General features: G+C 42.6%; 3 protein-coding genes across 5 annotated transcripts; all 3 read left to right on the forward strand.

The window, feature by feature from the left end:
- The first annotated feature begins 83 nt into the window (after window positions 1-83).
- LOC133014814 (uncharacterized) lies at window positions 84-11,616 on the forward strand. The gene is made up of 10 exons (XM_061082082.1): window positions 84-126; window positions 693-1,226; window positions 2,652-3,182; window positions 4,002-7,627; window positions 7,707-7,962; window positions 8,301-8,498; window positions 8,583-8,675; window positions 8,787-8,964; window positions 9,207-9,408; window positions 9,967-11,616. The coding sequence occupies exons 2-10, from the start codon at window positions 740-742 to the stop codon at window positions 11,254-11,256; spliced, it is 6,861 nt and encodes a 2,286-aa protein (XP_060938065.1). The 5' UTR covers window positions 84-126; window positions 693-739; the 3' UTR covers window positions 11,257-11,616.
- A 1,484-nt stretch (window positions 11,617-13,100) lies between these two features.
- LOC133013772 (zinc finger protein 420-like) lies at window positions 13,101-16,890 on the forward strand. 3 transcript variants are annotated; one of them, XM_061080817.1, is made up of 5 exons: window positions 13,101-13,179; window positions 13,846-14,023; window positions 14,119-14,234; window positions 14,750-14,893; window positions 15,097-16,890. In XM_061080817.1, exons 2-5 carry the CDS (start codon window positions 13,879-13,881, stop codon window positions 15,934-15,936), a joined length of 1,245 nt encoding a protein of 414 aa, XP_060936800.1. In that variant the 5' UTR covers window positions 13,101-13,179; window positions 13,846-13,878; the 3' UTR covers window positions 15,937-16,890. The 3 variants fall into 3 exon arrangements, with proteins under 3 accessions (XP_060936800.1, XP_060936799.1, XP_060936798.1); XM_061080816.1 differs by having other exon boundaries at window positions 13,142-13,257; XM_061080815.1 differs by having other exon boundaries at window positions 13,142-13,250.
- A 1,242-nt stretch (window positions 16,891-18,132) lies between these two features.
- Window positions 18,133-23,403, forward strand: wu:fe05a04 (zinc finger protein 668). Its single transcript, XM_061081339.1, has 4 exons — window positions 18,133-18,441; window positions 18,921-19,418; window positions 20,008-20,969; window positions 22,056-23,403. The coding sequence occupies exons 2-4, from the start codon at window positions 18,932-18,934 to the stop codon at window positions 22,755-22,757; spliced, it is 2,151 nt and encodes a 716-aa protein (XP_060937322.1). The 5' UTR covers window positions 18,133-18,441; window positions 18,921-18,931; the 3' UTR covers window positions 22,758-23,403.
- Window positions 23,404-23,482: the final 79 nt, after the last annotated feature.

Genomic DNA, 23,482 nt, shown 5'->3' on the forward strand with positions numbered 1-23,482 from the left:
AAACAACAACAAAAATACAACTCCCATGATTCCCTTGCGCGTCTCGTCAGCTCTGACGTCACGCTGTCTGCAGCAGTGCCTAGCTTTGTGCGACGCGGAGATGTTGGAGCGGACGGAGCAGCTCAGGTATCCTCACATCTACATCCCTGTATCTACACACATCTACATCCCTGTATCTACACACATACACACACACACACACACACACTCCCCAGGGCGTGTTTACTACCTCAGGAGAAGAGAGGGTTTTTTAGCAGCCTTCGGTCGGACATGCTGAAGGTTTCCAGACAGATTTGACCGCAAAACGGTGAATTTAGGCTAATCGGACATGCTAATAGCGTGTTTTGAACATGTTTGCATGCTACAAGCCTCTGCCGGCGTTTTATTTACTGAGAGTATCTTGTTGAATTGGGTCACAGCCTCCACCGGCTGCCTTCCGTGTCCCTCAGTCTTCCTTTGTCATCCAAATGTTGTGAAGCCATTCATCCTCTGCTTCCCCAGCTGTCGCCTCGCAGATAAACAAAGATGTAGCTCACCGCTTCTTACTTTTGTGAGGATGCCTTTCCCTTAAAAAGAAGCCTGTAGGGTTAACTGGTGCAAAGTAAAGAAAGAAATCGTTTGTTCCCTGTAATTTTTGATATTTTAGCTGTGGTTTACTTGTGTAATTAACAATCATATCTGTGTTTCTATAGGAACTGCTTTTATTGAAACATATGAACAATTTGAGAGGCCAGGAGCGATGCAGAGTCCTACCCGGGCAAACAGTGGGCCAACCCGTGTGACCCCAGCACCCGGGGATCAACCACAGGACACAGGCACAGAGGCTCAGCCAGCACTCAATGAACAACATGCACAAGATGAGGGGGCTGCATCTGAGGGTCTGCTTGAGACTGACACAGTTATCCCACCACAGGAAAATGAGTCGGGGGTGCAAACTCCAGAAACACCTGCCACTGTGGCTGTCGTGCAGGCAGTGGAGAACGAGACTGCTGCTCAGCCGCTGAGTGAGACCTCAGACAAGCCTGGAGGGATGGAGATGGACTCTGCTTTAAAGACACGTACACCCACAAAATGTGACACAAACACAAATCCTCTCTTTGTCGGGCCAAAGGCAAAGAAACAGGATAAAGTTGTACGTGATGGGAGGAAATATGTTCCTTCCAAGAAGGCTATGATCGATCCTCTGAAAATGGACATGTCCAAACCACTAGTCATGCCTCTTACATGTGAGTACTGTATGTGTGCGGTTCTGCCTGGTGTTTTATTATGACATTGAATTTAGGACTAGAGGTACAGGATTCATACGCCGTTTTCAGACATGAACTCTGGTTCAGACTCCTGGTCAGCAACTTTCAAAAGAAACAACAACAGACAAATGTGCAGAGCATTCAGGTTTGGAGGGGCATCTGAGTAGAGAATGCAGGAGGCAGGATATGACACATAAATTCTGCTTGGGAAATCCAAGGGTTTTTGTTTACAGCACATCAAAACCGGCATTGGCCCTTTTTGCTAAAAGCTATTGAATTTCAGTCTTTCCAAATTGACACCTTCATCTGCCTCCTCTAGGTGTGTGTCACCTCTTTTTTATCCTGAGGTAATTGTATTCTTCAAGATTTGTGTGGGTTGCATTTTAGAAAAGTCATCAAAGCGTTCACTTGCTCGCTGTGAATTGTTCTGCTCCATTCTCACATGGGCTCACTTAGACATGACATTTTACGAGGGGGGCTGGCAAGATTAGTCCCGGCGAATGTCATTTGCATTCTCACATACAGCCCCACCTGTAAAGTTCAGTATGTAAGAGTCAATATTGCCTAGTTTGGAGGTTCAGTGTTTATTTAAAATCCCAGTTTACAGTGTAACACGCTGTCAACACCCTAAACACAAAGAAAAATATTTTGTGATACATTTTTGCAATATCTTGAACTTTTGTTCAGTTGCAAATGGGTTATTGTGATTTCTACGGCATTTTGTTGATTGATTTAGTATAGAATATTACATACTTAAAAATATCTACTGCACAAACATCACTGCCGAGATTATACACTTTTTACAGTGTAAACACTTACTCACAAGATGGCATTGTTTTTAAACCCTATCTCTTGTTTTGTAACACTACATACACACTATATATAATTACACTGGAAACAATATCCAGTGTTATTATGTAGTATGTATGTAGTATTAAACTTAATGAATGAATAGCTTCTGGTGCTGAGTAGCAGCCAAACAAAACACTGCAAGTTAGAGACTAATAATTTTTACTATATATACAGTATTTTCCAATATTAGCTTCTCACTGATATATTTATATGCACATACTGCACTGTATCTATTGGTCCACCAGAGAGCGCTAAAAATGTCAGCTCATTTTATATTTTTGTCTTAATTCATCAAAAAAATGAAAGGTGTTTGTGTTATACGTTTTGAAAACAATCCACCAAAATATAATTATCCTATTTTTAAAACTCATATATGTATATACTCTGACTGCCTGTGTGCGACAGTAAATGAAAATAAATCACTATATTGTTACTGGATGTGTTTCACACAATTTTTCAATTCTTTATTTACTGTGTGTTCTATAGAAGATGCTTTTTACTTCATGTACTTGTGTATGCCTCATTTTAACTCCCTCTCATGTTTCCTTCCAGCATCACAGCTCTCCCTGCAGTGCATTGAGTGCCACATAATCTTCAGTGACCACAAGAGCAAAGAGCGCCATCTGAAGACGAGCCATCCAGCAGAATATGAGCAGTGCATACTAAGGAACGCCCTTTTCGCCTGTTACGTTTGTGACCGCCATTTCACAAACTCCACAGAGCTCATGGTTCACCAGAAAGCCCACATCGAGAAGAAACCCTTTAAGTGTCAGATCTGCGGCGTGGCCTTTAAAAAGTCATCCGAGCTCACCATTCATAAAAAAATTCATTTTGGTCAGGACGGCTATGCCTGCACTGACTGTGGCAAACCTTGCAAAACGTTTACATTGCTCAAGTATCACCGACGCAAACACACTGGAGAAAAGCCGTATGTCTGCAAGGAATGTGGCAAATCCTTCCCCATGTCCAAAACTCTGCAGAAACATATGGTGTCACACCTGCCAGAGGGAGCGGAGCTGGATGAGCACCTTGCCGCAGCTAAAGCAGCTAAAGCAGCCAAAGCACAAGTGAAGAGAAAGGATGGTGAGAAAACATTTTATCTTAAAAATATCCTGTCATTTTACACATTGAAAAGGTAACACACTTTTTGTGGTCTACTACAAGTCCACCACCTTGTTCCAGACTAAAATATCCACTATTTTTGGGATTTCCATCAATGTTTGCACGAACATTCTTGGTTTGCAAAAGATGAATCCTCCAGTGTATACATGAGGTTCACAGACTGGTTTGGAGCAATTGAATAGATATCCATGGAATATAGCGCAAGTATCCATGTCTTTCCCTGGATGAATCTTAATAACATTACTGATTCCCTAACTCTTACAAAACTATTGATATCCCCATCCTTTTTGTCTTGTTGCATTAAGACTTACTTAGTAAATGTGAGGCTTAAGTAACATAAGCTGTTTTCAGACATGAACTCTGGATGTCCGCACAATTGGGTTCTGACTTTCTCTGGACTTTGCATTTCGCATGTGAAGAACGCAGCAGGAGAACCTACGCTCAGACACATTCACAACAACAAAATCTCTGGAGTGTTCAGTGACAGGATGTAGCACCACATCAACACAGGCCTCAGTCCTTTTCATCAAAAGCTGTTTTCTGATCCAATTATAAATATACTGTAATACAATAATATATATAATTTAAATTGTAATGGTTGGTGTGTTCACACAATGCGACGCACATTTTTCCAGGATCATTTGTGTTATTCGGGTTACTTGTGTGTAACACACTTAACGAACATTTGTGGTGAACACACCATAAGGGTGCTGGAAATATGTTTTGCTTTTCATAGTATACAACAATACCTCACAACCTTTTTTCTTTTATTATTTTCAGGTGCCTCTACAGTAAGATATTCTTGCCCCATATGCAAGGCAGTTTTCAAGACTACCAAGACACGGCAACATCACATGAAAAGTAAGCACAATTTGTTGCCTGCTCCACCCAGAAGTGCAACCCCAGCTGGCCAGCAAGTGGAGCTAGGTACACCCATCATAACTCCGATATCTATTTGCCAACCAGGACTATTACAACTGGAGTCCATTGGACCTCTGCAAAAAGTTGATTCCAATATTGACACAGAGCAGATTCGCAGATTGATTGAGTCTTTAGGAAATGTGCAGAAAGTGAACCAAGTTGTCATATTGGGGCAGGTGCCGTCTCATGTCCCACCACTGGAAATGCAGCAAATATCACATCTGGCAGAACCAGTAAACGTCAGTTCCCCTCAGATAGATTTTATAGGACAGTCAGAATCAAAGACATTTGAACTGGACACTTTAAACCACCAATGTGATCCAATGGAGCAAACAATTATACTGGAACCTATTACACCGGACGGCCAATTGGAAAACCCTCACTTCCCAGAATTAGGTTCCCACATGACCATAGGTGAAAGTATAGAGCTGACATTTGTTCAGACTGAACAAACAGAGAGACCCGAGGGAGAGGTGATGAATCAGATCCTTCAACAGCCAGAGATTAGTGCAATTCAATCTGACCCAGCGAATCAAATGGTTTGTCAGGATGAGTTTGCCGACCTCAAACAAAACCTTGAGCAAACGTTCATATTAGAACTTACTCCTGCTCTGATGCCAACTGTGGAGCTGGAACAATCCAAATCTTTGCCCAAAGAAGAATTCCCGTCTTCCTCTCTTGTGCCAACCACTGAACTGGAGAAGATTCCAGATCAGACTGTGATAGATGAGCAGGAGGCCAGCCTCTCAGTCCCAACATTTATGTCAACTGTTGAGTTGGAGCTGACACCTTTACAAATGGAGCAACAGGAAGTCACTACCTGCCCTTTTGTTCAATCAGATAAACTTACAGAAACCCCAAGTGAGCCTGAAAGGAACGTCAAAGAACATGTTGAGTCACTTGTGCAGGCAGAAAGTCTAGATCTAATCCACAATGTGATGGATGGAGGTGCACCACAAGAGATGCATGAAGAAGCTGTGCAGGAGCCATTTGAACAAGAATCATCTGAAAAATTGCTAGTTGATCACAAGACGGGTCAGGAAGAGTTGTCGGAAGTTGAGGACACATCTGCTCCAAAAGAGGTTCCATCACAATTGCCACAGATTTCAGAGTTACCTGTTAACGTAATGTCGGCTCAAGAGCTAGTTAAAGTGCGGAAAAGAAAGCCAGCCAGGGCGGTTATCTTTCAAGGATATATACAAGAACAGGTCAGATCCATAAGAAAGGAGGATTTACTAATTGAAGCCAAACCTGCCAAACGCCAAAGAACAAAAAAGTCTCATCTCGTTGTTAAATTTGGTCCACCGAGCAAAGAAAAGAAAATCAAGAAACAGAAGAAGCCATCACAGGAGCATCAGCCAACACAGGAAAAAGAGATAACATCAAATCTCTCACTAAAAAAAGCATCATCACAGAAGAAGGGAAGAAAGGGAAAAATAGAGAGGGAAGAGGGACACTTGGTTTCTACAGCGGAAATAAAAACACCTTCATTAAACCAGGAACCACAGGCGCAGCAAATCAAAGAGCATACGAAACAAAATAAAATAAAAAAGCAAAAGGAACAAGCCAGGGAGGATGTGATGACAGTAAGTGAACACAAAACTGCTGCTTTGCCTGTTTTTAAAAAGAAAAAACAAACGAAAATAATGCGAAAAGATCAGCCCAAGACAGCAAAGGATGGGAAGAGAAAGAAAAACCGGGCAAAAAAGGAAGACGTTAATACAGGCACAGCTTCAGCAGAAACACAAGGACCACACACAACACAAGACCCGCTTGTTCTACTGAAAGGTCACAAACAGCCCCAGCTGAAAGTTTACAAGTTAGACCCGTCAAAGGCATCAAGTCAGACACAAGAGGATTCAGCTCATGACGCCCAAACAATGTCCCAACAGAGTAAAGACAACAAACACTCAACAAGTGAGTCAGCGAATGATCTCACAGCAGAAAACAAGAAGAAAGGAGGAAGACCAAAAAAAAAGCAGAAGGCTCTCTCGTTGTTGTCCTCGCTACAGGTTTCCCGTCAACCATCGGAGACACTACCGACCAAGCCAAAGACCACTAGGAAGCGCAAAGCCTCCTCGAAAGTAGAAACCGAGGGGGTTATAACTTCCTCTCGTTCCAAGCGTGCCCTAGAGTGTAAGGACTGCGGGGAGAGATTCAGTGAACTCTCGTCCCTTCAGAAGCACAAGGCGACGGTGCATATCGTCGAGAGTCCCAGTCTCACGTACACCAATGGGAACATTTTTGAAGGGGTCTCCACGATGGATCTTTACCAGCTTCCCAAACAGAGTGATACGGTTGTTGGGTTGAAGAATGCAGCTGCAGACTGGGATACTGAGCCTGAGATGACTGAGTTGGCTTTAGAAGACCGAGAGCGGAGTGTCTGTTTTCCAGCTTTGATTCCATCCCCGTCTTTACCTGTTCCTCCCTCAGATGTTGAAATGAGTGCCTATGGAGATAAGCGTGGTAGTAAAACAGGAGCAGATGTTCAATTTCATACCTCTCCAGGCGATTGCTCGTTATCTGATCACGTGAAAAACAGTGAGAAGCCTCGAAATTTCACATCTGAATCCGGTTTAAGTTCCTCTACTCGGACAAAGGATTTTGACATTGGGGAGCCTTTAGAATCAGATGAAGCAGAGGAAGAAAAATGTTTGCTGAAGCATCCGAGTCCAGACTCTGAAGTTCAAGCTAACATGGATGAAGACATCAAGGAGGATTTACTTCTTGAGGTAGATTTGGTCACTGTTGGGGAGCAGAATGAAAAAGATGAAAGCGACCCAGCTTCGTCGCAAGAAAGTGTTGCTCAAGATGAATCCAAGGGAAATTCTGAGAGTGGAAGCACTGAAACACCCACAGCACCTGCCCAAGCTGATGAAACAATAGTGGAAAAGAGTTTAACTTGGCAAACAGTGTCGTGCTCCACGCATCAAGTGGAGATCAAGGAGGAAGAGGAAGACATTTTAGTCCAGAGAAAAAAAGTTGAGGGGAAAGGAGCTGCAAAAAAGAATGCTACAAGGGGCAGGAGACGAGGAAGAGGACATCTAAAACGGGGGATGATAGCTAAGACGTTTTTAGCTGGGGATACTGTCAGAGGAACAGAATCGGAGAAAGAACAAGATGAATGTCAGGTCGTTTATGAAAAACATGCCATCACCACTGATTCAGAAACTCATGAAGAAGTTGAGACTGGCACAAAGACTTCACAGCCAGGGACCAATCCTGAATGTGAGGCAGAAAAAGCTACTGCTCCTGCCGCATGTTTGCCTCACGTGCCCCCTGCGTTAGAGGATTCTCCTGAAGAGCAAGTCGTGTTTGAGCTGGAGTCGGTCACCACGAGTGTGGAGGAAGTAATGAATGAAGGAGAGGAACGTGACCGGGAGGTTGACCAGTCTCCAGGCATCATACTGGAGAAATTCCTCACCTCCAGACAGAGAGAGACTGCTGACAAAGAGCTGTGCCTGAGGAGGAGCAATCAGAGACAGGTAAGATATGAACAAACACTGTACATTCACAATGAATTAAGTATTGCTATTTTACTAAAATTAGTTTTTTTCTTTCAAGGGTTTGAAAAACATTACTGCGAATGTATTTCAAGTGCCTGGGAGCCAGGAGATCAAGGTTGAAGAGAATGTCTCCGACCCGATGCTGGTTGGACCCTCCAGTCAGAATAGGCAGAGGTTAAATCATCGTGACATCAGGAGCGTTCTGGTGAAAGAGGAGAGCAGCCTCGTGCTGAATGAGGCCCAGGCCTCACAGGGCAGCAGACGCATCAGATGGAATGTGGAGTCAGTGGACGATGAAAACACTGCAACTCCATGTAAGTATGAGCACATACTGTGTGAGCATTTCAAAAACATTGCAGGAATCTGATTGTTTATAATTGTTTTGCCTTTATTTGATAGAGACAGAAAACAAGATGAGAGAGTGGGGAGATGATTCATCGAAAATGGTCCGTCCAGCACGGACATGACCTGTTCTTATAACTCCACTACAGATATAAAATAAAAACAATCAATAGAATTATATAATTGACATGGTATAAGTGTTTTTCCTGAAGTATGGTGATAAACAAATAAGCTGTGTGTGGTGGTAAATTCAGTGTGTTCTGCCTCGTCAGAGATGGATGAATCATGTTCCTGGACTTTTTGTTTTCAGTGATACAGACTAGAGAGACAATAAACGACAGTTGCATCACACCAGAGTTCAACCCCAACCAGTGTATCTTCTACCCGGTTAAAGAGGAGGAGAGGGAGCTTCTACTGGGAGCCACTCAGACCAGTAGAGGGAGTTCAACACCGGAGGGATCCAGTGTTGCACATCAGACAGAGCTTCAAAGTGCTGATCCTGCTTTATGTGAGTGATTTCTAGATATATACCCTCAGTATATTGAAGAGTTTAGTAAAACCTTAATTAAAAAATGCTCCATGCTATCAACAGATGAAGGGCGCCACGCCACACAAGACTACCAGGAGATAGGAGTGAGAGGGCTGTTGTCAGAACCAGGGGTCGGTGACTTCACACATGGACAAGGTTTGTTTTTTGTTTCAAAAAACACAAACAAATGTAACAACTTTATAAATTAGCTATTTATCAAAATTGCTGAACATTGAAGTCTCTGTTAAGTAACCAATCTCTCAGCAGAGGCAGATGCTGAGTGGCCTAATCCGCCAGACGTCCGGGACTATCTCCTGCGGAGCTCTGACGAAGAGGAGCGAGGTGAACTGTCTGAGCCTCAGCTTGACTCGGAAGCTGAGGTGATGGCCTATTTTGACAAGGACAAGACCGTTGGTGCACGGCAGTCAGATCAATCATCTCTATGGTACAGTATTCACAGGCCTTCACAGAACACTGCTAAAACACATTGAGTGTCAAACTGCAAACATTTTAATGAATTATCATTAGAGTTTGTCTTAACTGGTACAGTCATGGGCAAACTCTGGGTTGTAGATATTAATATGTTGAAAAAAAGTTGGCACTTGCGTAGTCATTGCAAATCCATTATATGTTATCTGTCAGTGGTGCTCACCTGTTTGTTCAAGGTGTTTTCTTTTTCCCCCACAGTTTGTCAACAAACCAACTCCTTGCACCAGGAGATGGAAACAGGAACAGGGAGCCTATTGATTACTTCTCCAAATATTTTGGTTGGGATACCTGGAAGGAAATTGCTAATTGCACAAATAAACTATCCAGCATGTCGAACCCCGTCACAGCCAGAGAGGTTGCACAGTTTGTTGGGATCCACGTTGCAATGGGGACTTTGAAGGTTTGTCCTACTATTTGATTTGCTTCTTATATTATTGATTGACTCTGGTAAAGGTAGGGTTGCTTAAGTTGTTTCTGAGACACATTTTATCTTATTTGTTGAGATCCTCTTCACGTCCTGATAGCCATCAATAAAGGAAGTTGTTTTAAAAATAAATGAAATAAGCCTGCATGTGTCTGTGGCCCTCGCAGGACTGTAAACCTGACTAGCTAGCGTAGCTATCTGCCACTAACTGACTGCGTACATCCTGCCAATGCTCTCACTCTGCATGACCATAGTCATCTCAAGCCAAAGAAACACACACCAATCAAAATCAGACAATGGCCAGAAGTTAGCGAGCGGGTCACAGAAGTGGGCTTCCTGCCGTTGTCAGGCAGTGCACACTCTTGTGTTTTAAAGATGCCGCTGTGGTGAGAAGGCTGATGGGAGGTTGACGTATCGGTTGCATATTTAAAGGGTTGTTTGCACTTGCTCGCTTTTCCAGGCTTGCTTACCCTAGCTTTCTATAGATTCAATGCCACCAAAAGTTGTTATATATTTGGTCTCTTTTCTTTTCAGTTTCCCAGTCCAAGGCTCTACTGGGAGGACTTGACAAAGGTTCCCTTAGTTGCTGACGCCATGCCACTTTCACGTTTCCTCGAGCTGACTTGCAGGTTGAAGTTTGCATCTCCTGCAAATTATCCAGTCAACAGTCTTATTCAGGAAGAAAGGAACGATGTCGACTTTCAAAATGGACAGCAAGGTAAAACTCTGCCAAGCAGTCAATGTGTAATTTCTCAGCAAAGTGACGGGGAAAGCCAACGTGACAAAACAAATGATCCGAACACTTCTGAAACACAGACTGATCCGATGTGGAAGGTTCAGCCATTACTGAGCCGCTTCAAAGCAGGGTGCCAGTCTCTGAGAAGAGAGGGTAATTATGCAGTTGACCAATATCTCCTTCCTTTGAACGGGAAGCTGCACAATCACAAAGTGTCTCTCTACTGCACTACATTAGTTGGATTTGGGGGTTTACTCCTACATGTGGATTTTAAATTGAATCTCTCAGACAAAGAAGATGCTGTGGAAAAAATGGTCCCCAAAGGAAGTATGGTGTTTCTTTGCAAACAGGAACTCTCCACCCCAGCAATGCTGGAACGCCTGCTGTTGGCTGGAGTTCATGGTGCAGGCAGGGTGGGTGGAGCACGAGGACAGATCGGGGATGAGTTTGTGAGCTCAGACGGGAAGCTGATGTTACGCAGATCGCACTGCGGCTTTATTCTTTCTACTGCGGGGAATGGCCAGAGGAGCATGGCTTCTCTCACCGACAACTTTGAGAAGGCCCAGATGTCGGCTCTTCTCAACAGAGATTTGCGAAACCTTTACCCTATTCCCCTCACTGCCTTGGCCCCAACCTGCTGGCCTCAAGCGGTGCTCTGGTACCTAACGGATCTGGCTTTGGTCAACTCCTGGCTCCTGTACCGACAGGATCACAAGGCACCTTCTGTACCCTTGACTCTCATGGCCTTCAGATTGGAGGTGTCCAAGGCTTTAATCCTCTCCAGTGGCTCTGATACACAGGACTCGGTTCCCCCCCAACCCCCTGTAGAGAAAACACACTCAACAAGTCAAACCCCCAAACCCACCACGGTGGAGGAATGTCCTCTGCCGGCTGCAGCCACGCGGTACGATGGTTCGGGCCACTGGCCAGAGCAGCTTGGGGAGGGAGAAGGGGGCAGGTGCCGTTTTGGTGACTGTCAGCGAACATCTCGAGTGCTATGCCTTAAGTGCTGCGTCTTTCTTTGTATCTCACGCAACCACAACTGTTTTTTGAATTTCCACAATCATGGCAGTTTTGGAAAAGAGTAGTGTTTACCCATTGTTTTTAACATCTGACTTTCTGTTCCGTGATGCAACTGTGTTCAGCTATTCAAAAACAATGCTTTAAAATCCTCTGTCCTACAACTTTCCTGTGATGCCTTTCACTGGCAGTGTCTGTTTTTTTGTAAGATTATTGTGCTGCAACTTTAACTTCAAAAACAAATGCTTAGTGATATGGCTAATTATATTATTTAGGAAGTGTAAAAATGAATTTGTCTTCCGAAGGAAATGTAAAAAAGATGAACTCATAGCCATACACTTTTTCTGTAAAAGAGATAAAAAATGAATTTGAAATTACCATGATATTTGTAACTATTTATTGTAACCTGACTCAGTTTACGTTCCATGATGAGCTTGATTGATTTTAGCTCTGTGATTGTAACATTATTTATTTGAATTCCATGAAACAATAAAAAAGATTTGAATAATAAATGCATTTTCGATTTGCTTAAAATGTTGGTAGATAGGTCCTGTATAGGTTTGTGGACTTTTCATACTACGGGAAAAAAACTGACTCTGAGATAATGTTCAGCTGTCTAAGCTAAGACGGGTTGCCAGGGAGCTGGCGTGCACGGTAGCCGGACCCTGAAACTGAAGCTTCAAGATGGAATTTAGGCATTATTGATAATCAGGGTGGTTGGATTGATCCGAAAATATTGATGCTATTATTGCAACGTGTTTTGTGTGTATCAGTAAAAGCTTCATGAGGAATAAAAAGAGATACAATAATAAACATTAGATGCACTGCTAGATCACATTACCAGAGCCCTAATTAATGCTGCAGTATTTTTCATAATAAACGTATTTGTTAAGATTTACCTTAATAACTATGTTTTGTTAAAATTTGTCTTGTGTATAAACATCCGCAGAGAGAATCATAAATGTCCTATATTAGCATGTCATTTAGTGATAGTTGAGTAGAATAAAACCTTATATATTAAGACATCTCTCCTTACCTGCTGCTAACAATAAAATACAATGCAATTCATCTTTGATCCTGGCCTCCTTGACTCAAATGCCTGTTCAAATCTGTGCTTTTCCAAAATGTCAAATTGTGAAATCTGTAAAATATTTATCCATCTCAAAGGGAAAATACAGTGCCATTGGACCAATAAACTCTAATAACAGTGACAAAATAATGAAACATAACTGTGAATGAATGAAATAATAATACAGGTAGGTAAGTAACAACAGATATATGATCTAAGAAATACTTTGAAGAACCACATAGTGTATATTTATTGAAAATTGACTTATTAATGTTGGGGGCAGTGAGAAGTTGATTTAGTAAGGTAGTAAATATAAAGTTTTTTAATGTGCTTGTTAACACGTGGTCACTGATGTGAAATCAAGGGACGCGTCTGTGTGGCAGAGGGAGATCAACAAAACCACTGAAGCTAAGTGGGTGGAAATGACAAGAAGTACTTTTCACCAAGTTGGATTTGGTCACGTGACGAAGACCAGTCATAGAATTAGAGTTGATAGAAAATGAGACGAGTCCCACTCCCAAAACACACCGATGTAAAGCGGTACAGTCGCACTGCCTGCGATCAACAGGTGAAGTTAACATTTTTTAAACCGTCATTTACTGTATTTTATAAACAGGTGTGAAGCTGAAGTCACGTGTTTTGCTTCCACGCAATGCTTCTGTTTCTTCCGGTTTTCGTCATTAGCTTCTCCGCCAGGCCACGGAGCAGGACGACAGATCGACATTTGTTCATTTATTTCTGAACACGCTTCTCTCATCTGCAGGGGACGTCCACTGGCACGGAGGAGTGACCGGCGGCCATCTTAGTTGTCCTGTGATCATAACACATCGCGCCAGCAGGAAGTGTGCGAGCCGATCTGTGTGTTGTGCTTCTGTGAGGTCAACTCTCCTTCAGTCAAACTACATTCAAAGAGCGGGCAGAGGTAAGGCTGGCGTCCACTCACTTCTACGAGCTGGTTAGAGGAATCGCGGACAGCAACGCACAGATATTAACGTGCGTGGTATTTATTTGCGGGAGAGGCGTGTGTGCGTTAAAAGCTCAAAGTTGGTTTGGTGGGAGAAAAAAGTCTTGGGTCCGTTTTGAATGGCAGCCCGTGTTGTTAGCGCTAACTGCTAGCTAGCGTTAGCCCGCTCGATGGACTGTTTTCTTCACGATTAGCTTTAGCTACGTGTGCAGGCGTACAACGGGTGCACATCTCTTTTGTTTAAATCGCACTTGTTTACCAGATAGAGTCGGTAATGCATTTTAATCAGCTAACACACGGCCGGATGTCCGTAAGCTGGCACGCAGCTAGTTAGCACAGCTAGCGGCCCTAACGTACGTTAGCCAGGATGAGCTGAAACTTGAGAGATCACAACCGGGAACTCACAGTTAAAAACCGCGAAGCTTTGCTAAAAGGTGGCTTTATAAACAACCACTTTGTTGTTACAGCTTAACTAGTGCTGCTGATTACTAGTTTATAAGCATCTGTTGAACACAACTGCTTGTTAATGTAAATCTCGACGTGTGTGGGATTATACCCGTGTAGTTTCCCGCTGTTAATCAAACTGCTGCTGTGTCTTTCTGCCTCCATCTTTTTTTAAACCAGACGGAATTTGTTGTGACCCGCCAGCCTCCCAGGATGGACTCTGATATTTTGAACATAGAGGAGATAGTGATGGGCCGAGGGCTACCAGACCCACCTCCTGAAGCCCCCCCGGTGAAACCAGCAGTGGTGTACAAGCCCATCACTTTGAATGGACCCCCTCTCCCTGCTGTTCAGTCCTGTAAGTTACACACTGGCCAGAACATGTTTCTTGAACGCGAGTGCAAGATCACACGTGGATCCCTCATGTAATTCTTTGACATCTCCACCCTCCAGACCAGCATGAAAACCTGCAGTGTTTCCAGTGCTTCATCACATTCTGCAGTGCCAAAGCCAAGGAGCGGCACATGAAGAAGAGCCACCGGGAAGAGTACAAGCAGCAGCTTCAGCAGGTGAGTTTCACAATGCCAGTTCCTGCAGATCAGTAGAAATAGTGAGAATTTGAGACACTCACAAATTTCTAAAACAATTTATATATACTTATTAATACCTCTTTGAATTGGTGTTTATCACACACTTCCATAAGCACATGTTTACACTGGGTTTTATAGTCTTTAAGTTGCAGCCAGTGTCCCATTGCCCCAGACAAATTGTGCATGCTTCTTAAATAGTTATGGAAGCATTGGCAACTATATTATACTATATATATATTATTATTATTATTTCAGATATTTTAGTATCTTCCATAAGAGTTTGAAGGTACCGTTTCTCCTATTCTGTTATTGTTTCCCTCCCTGTCCCTTTACAGTTAATATAATTGTAATTCAAGAAAGTAGACTATTAAGAAGGGCTCCTGTTGCTTGCTTTGTCCTTGAACTGAGTGAATTTGATACACCGAGGAGTTCTTAGATTTGAATACTCTTAATTTTTGTCTGTGCTTTATTGTTATGTCTTTTTTTTTTCACAGGGAAACACATTGTTCACATGTTATGTGTGTGATCGCACATTTCTGTCATCTGAGGAACTGACAGCCCACCAGCCAACTCACAGCAAGGATGACAAGCCCTTCAAATGTGTTCACTGCAAGGAGAGCTTTAAAACCTTCTCTGAAGTGTGTATAATTTATATATTTATTTCATCATAACATTTCTTCATAATCACTGTTAATATTAAAACTGAGTAATACCATTGATATAAAATGAATATCTTTTATACAATTAAAACTTTGTTCCTATTTTCAAATTCTACGGACCTTCTGGGTTTATACTACTTATGTAAAGGTTGTGTTTAACATTTTACTCCTCACTTACGCAGCTCACAACCCATAGAAGACAAGTGTGTCCGGAGAAACAGTTGGTGTGTAAAGATTGCAATGAAACCTTCCGGAGTGCTGGACTTCTGCGTACTCATCGCCTGATCCAGCACCCCCGCCCAGATGTCGAGACTCCACAACAGCCAGAGGAGCCCGTGAAAACCCATCACTGCAAGAAGTGCGGTCAGGGCTTTGAAAAGGAGTCCGAGCTGGTTGCTCACCAGGAGAAATACCCAGAAGGTCAGCAATGCAACGACAGCTCTTCAGCCGCCAAGAAACGCGGACGGCCCACCAAAACCGAAGAACCGGCTGTTGCTGAGAAAAAGGGAAAGCCGAAAAAGAAGGATGAGGCAGAAGCACCTGAGGAAGCGGTGACGGCCAGCAGCACATCCGTATCAGCAGCACCTCCACCTGAGGAGAAGGGAAAGCCACGTGTAGCAAAGCGAGGCCGCCCTCCTAAAGCAGCAGCAAAAACCGAGGAGGAAGAAAAGACCCCAGAGGATGAAGGCCCAGCTTCAGGAAAGGAGAAGAAACCGAAAGCAGACCCAGCCCCCCTGCGTCAGCACCCCTGTCCTGAATGTGACCTCTCGTTCTCCAGCTTGATTCAGCTCCGCGCTCATAAGAAGGAGAAACACGCCCCGCGGAAAGCCCACCCCTGTGACGAATGTGAAGAGAGCTTCGCCCGCCCCGAGCAGCTGGACGCCCACATGTCAAGGGCTCATGCTGTCGGCCGCTTTGCCTGTCCGACCTGCGGTAAGAGCTTTGGCCGTGAGCGCACAATGAAAGCTCACCAAAAAAGCCACCCGGATGAAAAGCCCGAAGAGCCAGCTGCGAAGAGATAATTGAGTTATGGGGACATTTTAAAAAGTGTATGGTTTTTGAAGATTTTAGCCAGGAATTGTCCTTTTTTCAATATTGAAGATTTGATGCTCCACACCATGTTTTCAGATGAGTTTGAAATGGTTTTGAGAATGACGTTTTAGCAAATTTTGGGTTGACTTATTGATAATGAGCTGATTAAACTATGGACAAACAGACATGTTCTCAATTGACTAACCAAATGTTGTTAAATCCATCTATTACACGCTTTGTCACAGAACATAGTTTATTTGTAAAAACAAACAGTCCTGGTTAACTCTTTTTTTTTTTTTTTTGATTTGTTTCAGTTTTTTATGCGTGAAATGCGTGTGGTGTGAATTTATAACTGTGTCTTGAGTTTAACCCACTTTGTGGTAAAATGTTTTTAATGTTTTTTTCCTCCTTTTTTTCAAAACCAATTGGGTAAGTACATATTATGAAGCAAATTAGATGCCTAGTAATGATATGTTTGAATGTGTGTCAAAAGAAATGTTATGTACAGCTTCTGGTTCATATTGTGCTTCTTTTTTTTTTTACACTTTATATTTTGATTATGTTCCTTTCTAAATTAAGTCTCATTGAAATATAATTTTTTTTAACAACATTGCGTTCTGCTTACATTTTATTTTGGCCAAGTTCTTCAGATTAATTGTGGAGTGTTTGGCTTGTGGGCAGAAACGATCCCCTGTAATCATAATTTTTCTTGCAGTGTAAAAAGGTTCTCCTTTATTTTTTCACTTATTAGAATAATACTTCATGTCTTAGACATTTCTGAAATGGAACTCGTTGCTTTGTAATACTTTTGAGTCCCATAAGGATCTGTGTATATCATGTTATTCGCTGATTGGATTGTTTCTCTCCCCACTGCAATGTGTCTGGACACTGCAAAAAAAAAGTAATAAAACATGCTATCCTAAGGGAGGCTGCTGATGAAATTACATGCCCTTCTGTCTTTATTGTCACTCACTTTCAATACAGAAAACACAACCTGAAAAGCGGACTTATATTGTAAGTGTTGATCTCAGTATTTGTACTCGCACACTGCACATTATATGGGCCTGTTTAATATTAATATTATTTCCTACCAAATTTGTCTCAATTGAGACAAATGTGAGTTTTACTTACACTATCTTTACTCTTTGAATTGCACGTCCTATTATTCATCATTCATTAGCAAGGTAGTAAAAGCTTACTAAAAAGAATAGTCAAATGCAATACAATACTAATACTGTATACATTCAAAGGTGCAGTGTGGCACTGGTTGCAAATGTGGTAACATTAACTGTCTTGAGCGTGTTTGAATTTCCAACAAATTTCCTATTATAGGGATTGTTCACCCAAAAATGAAAATATCTACTCACCACTCTGCCAATGGATTGGTGGGTGAGGTATTTGAGTCCACATAAGTTATGTGGACTCAAATACTTAAGAAAAAAAAAAGTGTTATGTGACACAACACTTTTGGAGTTTCAGGGGTAAACAGAGTTGCAGCGAGGTCCGATACAATCAACGGTACTGGAGACCCATTCTTCAAATAGAAAAAAACATTAAATGCCTCAATACTGCTTAACTCGAAACGGCGTCATACATCATGTATTTAGCCTTAATGTCCCCTGTTGACCTCTTCTGTACCCACGTCTTTTGCATGGATTGGAGACATGGTGTTTAGGCTAAAAACATGGTGTAAATCATGTCGTTTCGGGTCGAATTTGAATGTCAGGGCTAACAGACACCACAGGAGCAGTATAGAGGGGTTTAATGTTTTTTTTTCTGTTTGAAGAACCGGTCACCATTCACTTCAATTGTATCAGATTGAGCTGCAACGCTGTTCACCCCTGAAACTCCAAAATTGTTTTGTTGACTCAAACACTTCACCCACACCTTCATCTGCATTGTGGGGAGTAGATAATGAGTGAATTTTCCCTTTTGGGTGAACTATCCCTTTAATCAAGTTATGAAGACTGGGAATAACTACGTTTTTAGTAAATGTATGTTCTCACTTATTGTTAAACTTAGAGACAGCGCTGCACATTACTCATCTTCTAGGTAGAAAAGCTGTGTTGCTGTTCTGACATGCAGTACCCCTCCAAGACACTGGGTGTGCACGATCTCTCCGATCCCCTCTTCTTGCGGTGCTTCATTTGTTTTCTCTCTTCCTCATTCGGTTCCCGTCTGTCATCGGGACAGGTCAGTGTGTGTACCTTCCTGTCCTGCTCTCTTCATCGCTCTGTCAACACGGCGTCTGATCAAATCTCTCAGTTCGGGGTTTGAATCTACGTATAAAAGTCGTTTTGAACCCAAGCGGAGCAGCGACCGTCGAGGAGAAAGCGAATGTCCCCGTTGTGCTGAGGCACTCCTCCCGCCAGGTGAGCTCGGGTGTGTCGGAGAAGAGTTTCCATGGGGAAGCGGTTTGCCAACTTCTGTCGCAAATCGAAGAAGGACGGAAACGAAGAGCTGGAGGACGTGTAACCCATGCAGGCGCTCGTCAGGTTGGGAGAAAATACTATTTGTCCAGTTTCATAATAAATTTAATTAAAATGTTATGTCCTACAGGTTCAGTGTGTAAGATTTAGGTTAAAGGAATCTATTGGCAGAATATAGAAACAATCCTAGTGATGTTTTTACCTGTGTGGGATCATCTAACTTGTACAGAATGGTCCCTCTATATTAATATACTTCATATTTACATCAGAAGCAGGTCCAATCTAGGGAGGCCGCCATGTTTTACAATAGTTATAGTAGTCCAGACTGGACAAACGGAACAAGAGTTTTTAGGACAGCTGAAGGCTAACACAGGTTCTCTCTCATGTTTGGAAGGGGTGGGTAAGGAGTATTCATCCGGAACATGAAACTTCACTACTAGATGTCACTAAATTCTACACGCTGAACCTTTAAACTTTAACCCATAACCTCGAGCCTCACCTGCTATTTAATTGAACGCCTGTCCCTCACTTTGTCACCCTGACAGAGCCAGCAGTCATGTCCATTGAATATACCATCGATATCCAGCTGACGGAGCTGGGATTTCCGGGTCTCCTGCAGCCGCCGGACACCTCAGTCCTAGAGGCGTCGAGTCACCCTGTCCCCTCTCTGTCCAACACACACAAAAGAAGACGGCTGTCACTGGATGGCGAGGAAGTGGGTCCAGCTAAACGGACCACACATGCAAGAAAACTATCTCCTGCACAGAGTGTGCAAGATGATGACCAGTCTGCACACTTGGAGCTTTCAGACACCACAGTGGAGGTTCCCACCGCTGGACAGACAGACGACTCACCGCTGATCATTAACGAGAAAGAAGACGAACAGGAAAGTGTTCACAATGGAGACGCTGCACAGGACGGTTCCACAGAGGAGCAGCAGGGTGTGGAGGATGAGTCAGACGACAGTGAAGTCTCAGATGTCTATGAGGAAGAAGAGGTTGACGTAGAAGAGGACAATGAGGAAGAAGACAGGCTAAACAATGGTATGACTAAAACTCTACAAAGGCACAATTGAACTGCTTGAATTTAAAATGCAATATGTGAAGATATACTAGTGCTGACTGATTGCACAGTCTTAATGCTTGACTTGTACTCAGTTATTATTTCAGGTAGCGCACTGACAAAAATAACAAACAATAACAAAACATTTATGTGGAGTTGAAGTCTTCTGGCTTGATCTGGATAAAGGTTTTTAGAGGAATAACTCTTGAAACATTTTTCCTACTCAACAAAAGCTTAATTTCCTCCTCTTGAGGTAACCAGTTTTTCATTCTTATTTTAGTATATAAAAGTATACAGTTCTGCTTTAATGGAATCAAATGTCCTCCGGGCTAACTGGGAAAAATACATTGAGGGATCACATCTGTTTCAGTGATTAACAGGATTTGTTAACAGTGATGAATTATAGATTATTGCCGTTTATTCCTTTTTAAATCTGATGTAAGGTGATACCAACTCAACCAGAATATTTCAGTCCTCTGATTATTTCTAATATTCCATTTTACACCTCTCTCTTTAGTGTACATATTTAATGATGATATATTCCATATCAAATTGTCCTTCTTTCTCCAGGGTCGAGTCCTTCAGACAGCTTCAGCTGCAGCGTCTGCAATCTCCGGCTTCCCTCCAAATTAGAGCTGCAGGACCATATGAACCTGCACACTGGAGCACGGCCATATTGTTGTGCTGAATGTGGGAAGCGCTTCTGCCAGATTTACAACTACCGAGTCCACCTGCGCGCCCACGCTCAGACCAAAGTGGGGCTACTCTTCTGCAGGGTTTGTCGTCTGAATTTTCTATCACAGGAGGATCTGGAGGTCCACCTGTCGAAAACTCACTTTGAGAAAGAGTTCTACGAGTGTGACATGTGTAAAAAGGTTTTTACATCTATGAAGTTGTGCGAGACTCATGTGCGGTTAAACAAATGTATGCTCCCTGTTGTTTGTGAAGTGTGTGGCTGCCATTTCACCTCTCCGAAATCCCTTGTGCGCCACCGGAAGAAGCTGTGCCACCGCGCTTTGAAATGCACAGACTGCTCAAGGACCTTCACTAGGAAGAATGCTCTCCTGAAACACAGCTTCTCCCATCTTGGTTTGCTGCCTTACACCTGCGTACGCTGCCGCTGCCACTTCCGCCTGGCAGCGCTGTACCGCAGACACAAGTGTGAACCTGAACGTATTCACTGTGTGGCATGTCTGAGAGAGTTTGTTAGTCAGCAGGACTTCAAGCAGCACAAAAAGGACACAGGCTGCTGGGGCAACCAGGAGCCCAAAGGGGATGAGATCAGGTGCTTGGAGTGCGGACAGATGTTTGATAGTACAGAAGAGCTTAAGAAACACGCCGGAGCTCACCAGCGGGTACTGAAATGTGCTGAATGTGGAAAGGGGTTCCGGTCAGCCTTGCTGTTGATGTCCCACATGGGCGGGCATGCTGGTCAGTCCCCCTGCCTTTGTCAGAGCTGCGGACTTGGCTTTCCCCACCAGCAGAACTATGACAGCCACCTCAAGACCTGTGGGAAAACGCCCAAGCCCGGGGTAAGTGTTGGGACAGAGTTTTAATAGACAATAACACTGTTTTTAATTGCAGCCACCTATTTTCTGAAGCATTTTTTTTCTCTTTGGCAAAGTTACATTTCTGACCTCCCATGCAGCTGTTGATTTAATTTGAGCTTGATTAAATCTACTTCAAACGATTCAACCTCAAGACATTCAAACTGCAAAACAAAAAAGTAGTTAAATTGAAATGGCCTAAAATGTGTATTTAATAGCTGTGAAGGTGGGGTCACACTGGAGAAGTTGGAATTTTTTTTACTTAAATACGGACACAGATTCTGTTGACCCACTAATCGATAAGCTCATGGTTTGTCAATCTCTAACCTAGAAAACACTTCCTGGATTCTCAAGATAGCCGTTCCTGTTTTTAAAAACACAACTTGAGATGTTTACTTTTGTGACACATCATTTGGATTAACCAGATAATACCAGGATACTAGTGCAGGTGTACTGTAAAATGCACTCAATGCTAGTGGTAGGCCACTTTGTGGAGGATTTTTCTGATAAGTGTTTTTTAAATAGAATGTAGGTTTGCAGAAAATGTTGGCTGTTGGTGTTTATTCCTTTACCAGTAACAAACACTTTGCCCAGTCACTCTTGCCAGTTAAAAAAAAAGAGCGTGGCCAGTAGTGAAAAAAGTGAAAAAGAGGGAACCATAAGACAAGAAGTTTTAACAAAGCAGAACTTTTTGAAGTTGGAATGTCAGTTGTTAAGAAACTACAGGCATCTGTATGATCTGATTTCATCTGAGTAAACAGGCAAATCTAAGTTGCACTATTACAACCTCCTCTGCTGTTGCCATGTTTGTAGATGTCATCAATTTTCGAATCTGCGCTGCCCTCTAATGGATGTATTGCTTAACAACATCCAACAACAAAGGCATGGAAGTCTGTGGACAGTGATGTTTACATTGTTTAAAAAGGACTTATCCCTTATCATATGTAGAGGCACCGTAAATTAGCCTAAGGTATAACTTTTAATATCCTTATGTTGGTTAAATTGGCATGTCACACTTATGTATTATAAATAATTTTTGGTCACTGGTGTCTGTTGTCTTTCCCATTTCAGAGTGCGCCCAAAAAGCATCAGGCTTCAAAGGCCTCTTCATCTGAGAAAAAGAAGCTCGACGTCAAACCAGACTCATCAAGTCCAGCAAATGTAGTCGCCACGTTTGCTGCTGTTTCCAACAAACCTGCTGGACTTGTGGCAGAGGATGTGTCCACTGGCTCTGGTCAACCAGACGGATTATGGAGTCTAACCCTTGACAAACAGCCGCCCCCCGGTGTGAACCTTGTTTTGTTTCTTCCCGTGTGTCCAACTGAAAGCAACGGCGGTCCCCTCTCACGTGCGATTTCTCTACACCTGGGAGCGGATACTGCTCTGGGAAGGCAGCAGAACACCCCTCTGGATTTGGCAACTGGTATTAGACAGGATCCAGAATGTGAAGGACCTTTGGATTTGTCTAAGAAGTGTAACACATCCAAGACTGCTCTGAGCGTCATTCCTCTTCACACTGTTAAAAATGAGCATCAAGAATTGGAAATCTCAGGAGAGACTAATGGTATCGAAAAACAAGTTCGTAAAAGCAGTGACCCTGAAGCAACTGCTGCAACAAACCCAGGAGAGGCAGATACTGAAGTGAAGCAGTGCTACATGGACCAGATGGATCTCTCCCCTCTTAATACTTCCTCTGATCTAATCATCGATATTAAGAAAGAGCCTCAGTCTGATGGCTCGGATTGTGATTTAGGGTCAGCGAAGTCCTGCTAGCTGATTAACAGGATGCCAGAGAAAGAAGTAAGATTTAAGGGTTGATGTTTCACACCCTGCATGTTTGGATAAGGAGAAGTCAAATGTGTTGAAGGCAGGTCACATTATCTAGCCTTCATAGGACTCGCCTGCTATTTTTCTGTCCCCGTCATTACATAAATGTGGATAAATGACAGGGCAGAATTTCGTCTTCCATGTGTATGAGCCGATTTATATCTCTATCTGCCCCTCTATTTGATAACTGTATGACTTCTGCTTTAAGAAAACACATTTTTTGGTCTTAAATCCTAAAAAAAAATTCCGATCTCAATTTTTCTGAATTTTATTTCTGAGTAGGACTTGTGACTTGGGCCACCAGAGCAAAATGGTACTGTAATAATCTTATGTCTTTCCAGTATACATGGGTTTATGGATCTCTTAAGTTAAATGAAAACACTGGGTTTCTTGGTATTCAGCTGAAAACTTGAAATGGACGCATTTTTGTCTATATACATTTTACCTTTAGTTCTATTTTTATGTATTGTATTGATGAATAAATAAGTAAATAACAGCACTTCTCAATAATATTACAATAATACTTGATATTGAAAAGTTTGCAGGTATGTTTGTTTTTCTAAATGCTAATAAACATATCTTTCATGCACTATCAGCTGATGTGTGTGTTGACATTATTCTTTTCGTTTGTAAATCTACAAGACGGCTGTGTGTGTGTGTGTGCATGTCTG

The sequence above is a fragment of the Limanda limanda genome, chromosome 11 (genome assembly GCF_963576545.1).
Source record: "Limanda limanda chromosome 11, fLimLim1.1, whole genome shotgun sequence".
Lineage (NCBI taxonomy): Eukaryota > Metazoa > Chordata > Actinopteri > Pleuronectiformes > Pleuronectidae > Limanda > Limanda limanda.

Coding starts and splice junctions, on each gene's coding strand:
- LOC133014814 (XM_061082082.1), top strand. CDS start 740: ATGCAGAGTCCTACCCGGGCAAACAGTGGGCCAACCCGTGTGACCCCA. Junction 8,676..8,786: donor TGACTTCACACATGGACAAG/GTTTGTTTTTTG, acceptor ATCTCTCAGCAG/AGGCAGATGCTGAGTGGCCT. Junction 8,965..9,206: donor TCAGATCAATCATCTCTATG/GTACAGTATTCA, acceptor TTTCCCCCACAG/TTTGTCAACAAACCAACTCC.
- LOC133013772 (XM_061080817.1), top strand. CDS start 13,879: ATGGACTCTGATATTTTGAACATAGAGGAGATAGTGATGGGCCGAGGG. Junction 14,235..14,749: donor ACAAGCAGCAGCTTCAGCAG/GTGAGTTTCACA, acceptor TTTTTTTCACAG/GGAAACACATTGTTCACATG. Junction 14,894..15,096: donor GCTTTAAAACCTTCTCTGAA/GTGTGTATAATT, acceptor TCACTTACGCAG/CTCACAACCCATAGAAGACA.
- wu:fe05a04 (XM_061081339.1), top strand. CDS start 18,932: ATGTCCATTGAATATACCATCGATATCCAGCTGACGGAGCTGGGATTT. Junction 19,419..20,007: donor AGAAGACAGGCTAAACAATG/GTATGACTAAAA, acceptor TTCTTTCTCCAG/GGTCGAGTCCTTCAGACAGC. Junction 20,970..22,055: donor GGAAAACGCCCAAGCCCGGG/GTAAGTGTTGGG, acceptor TTCCCATTTCAG/AGTGCGCCCAAAAAGCATCA.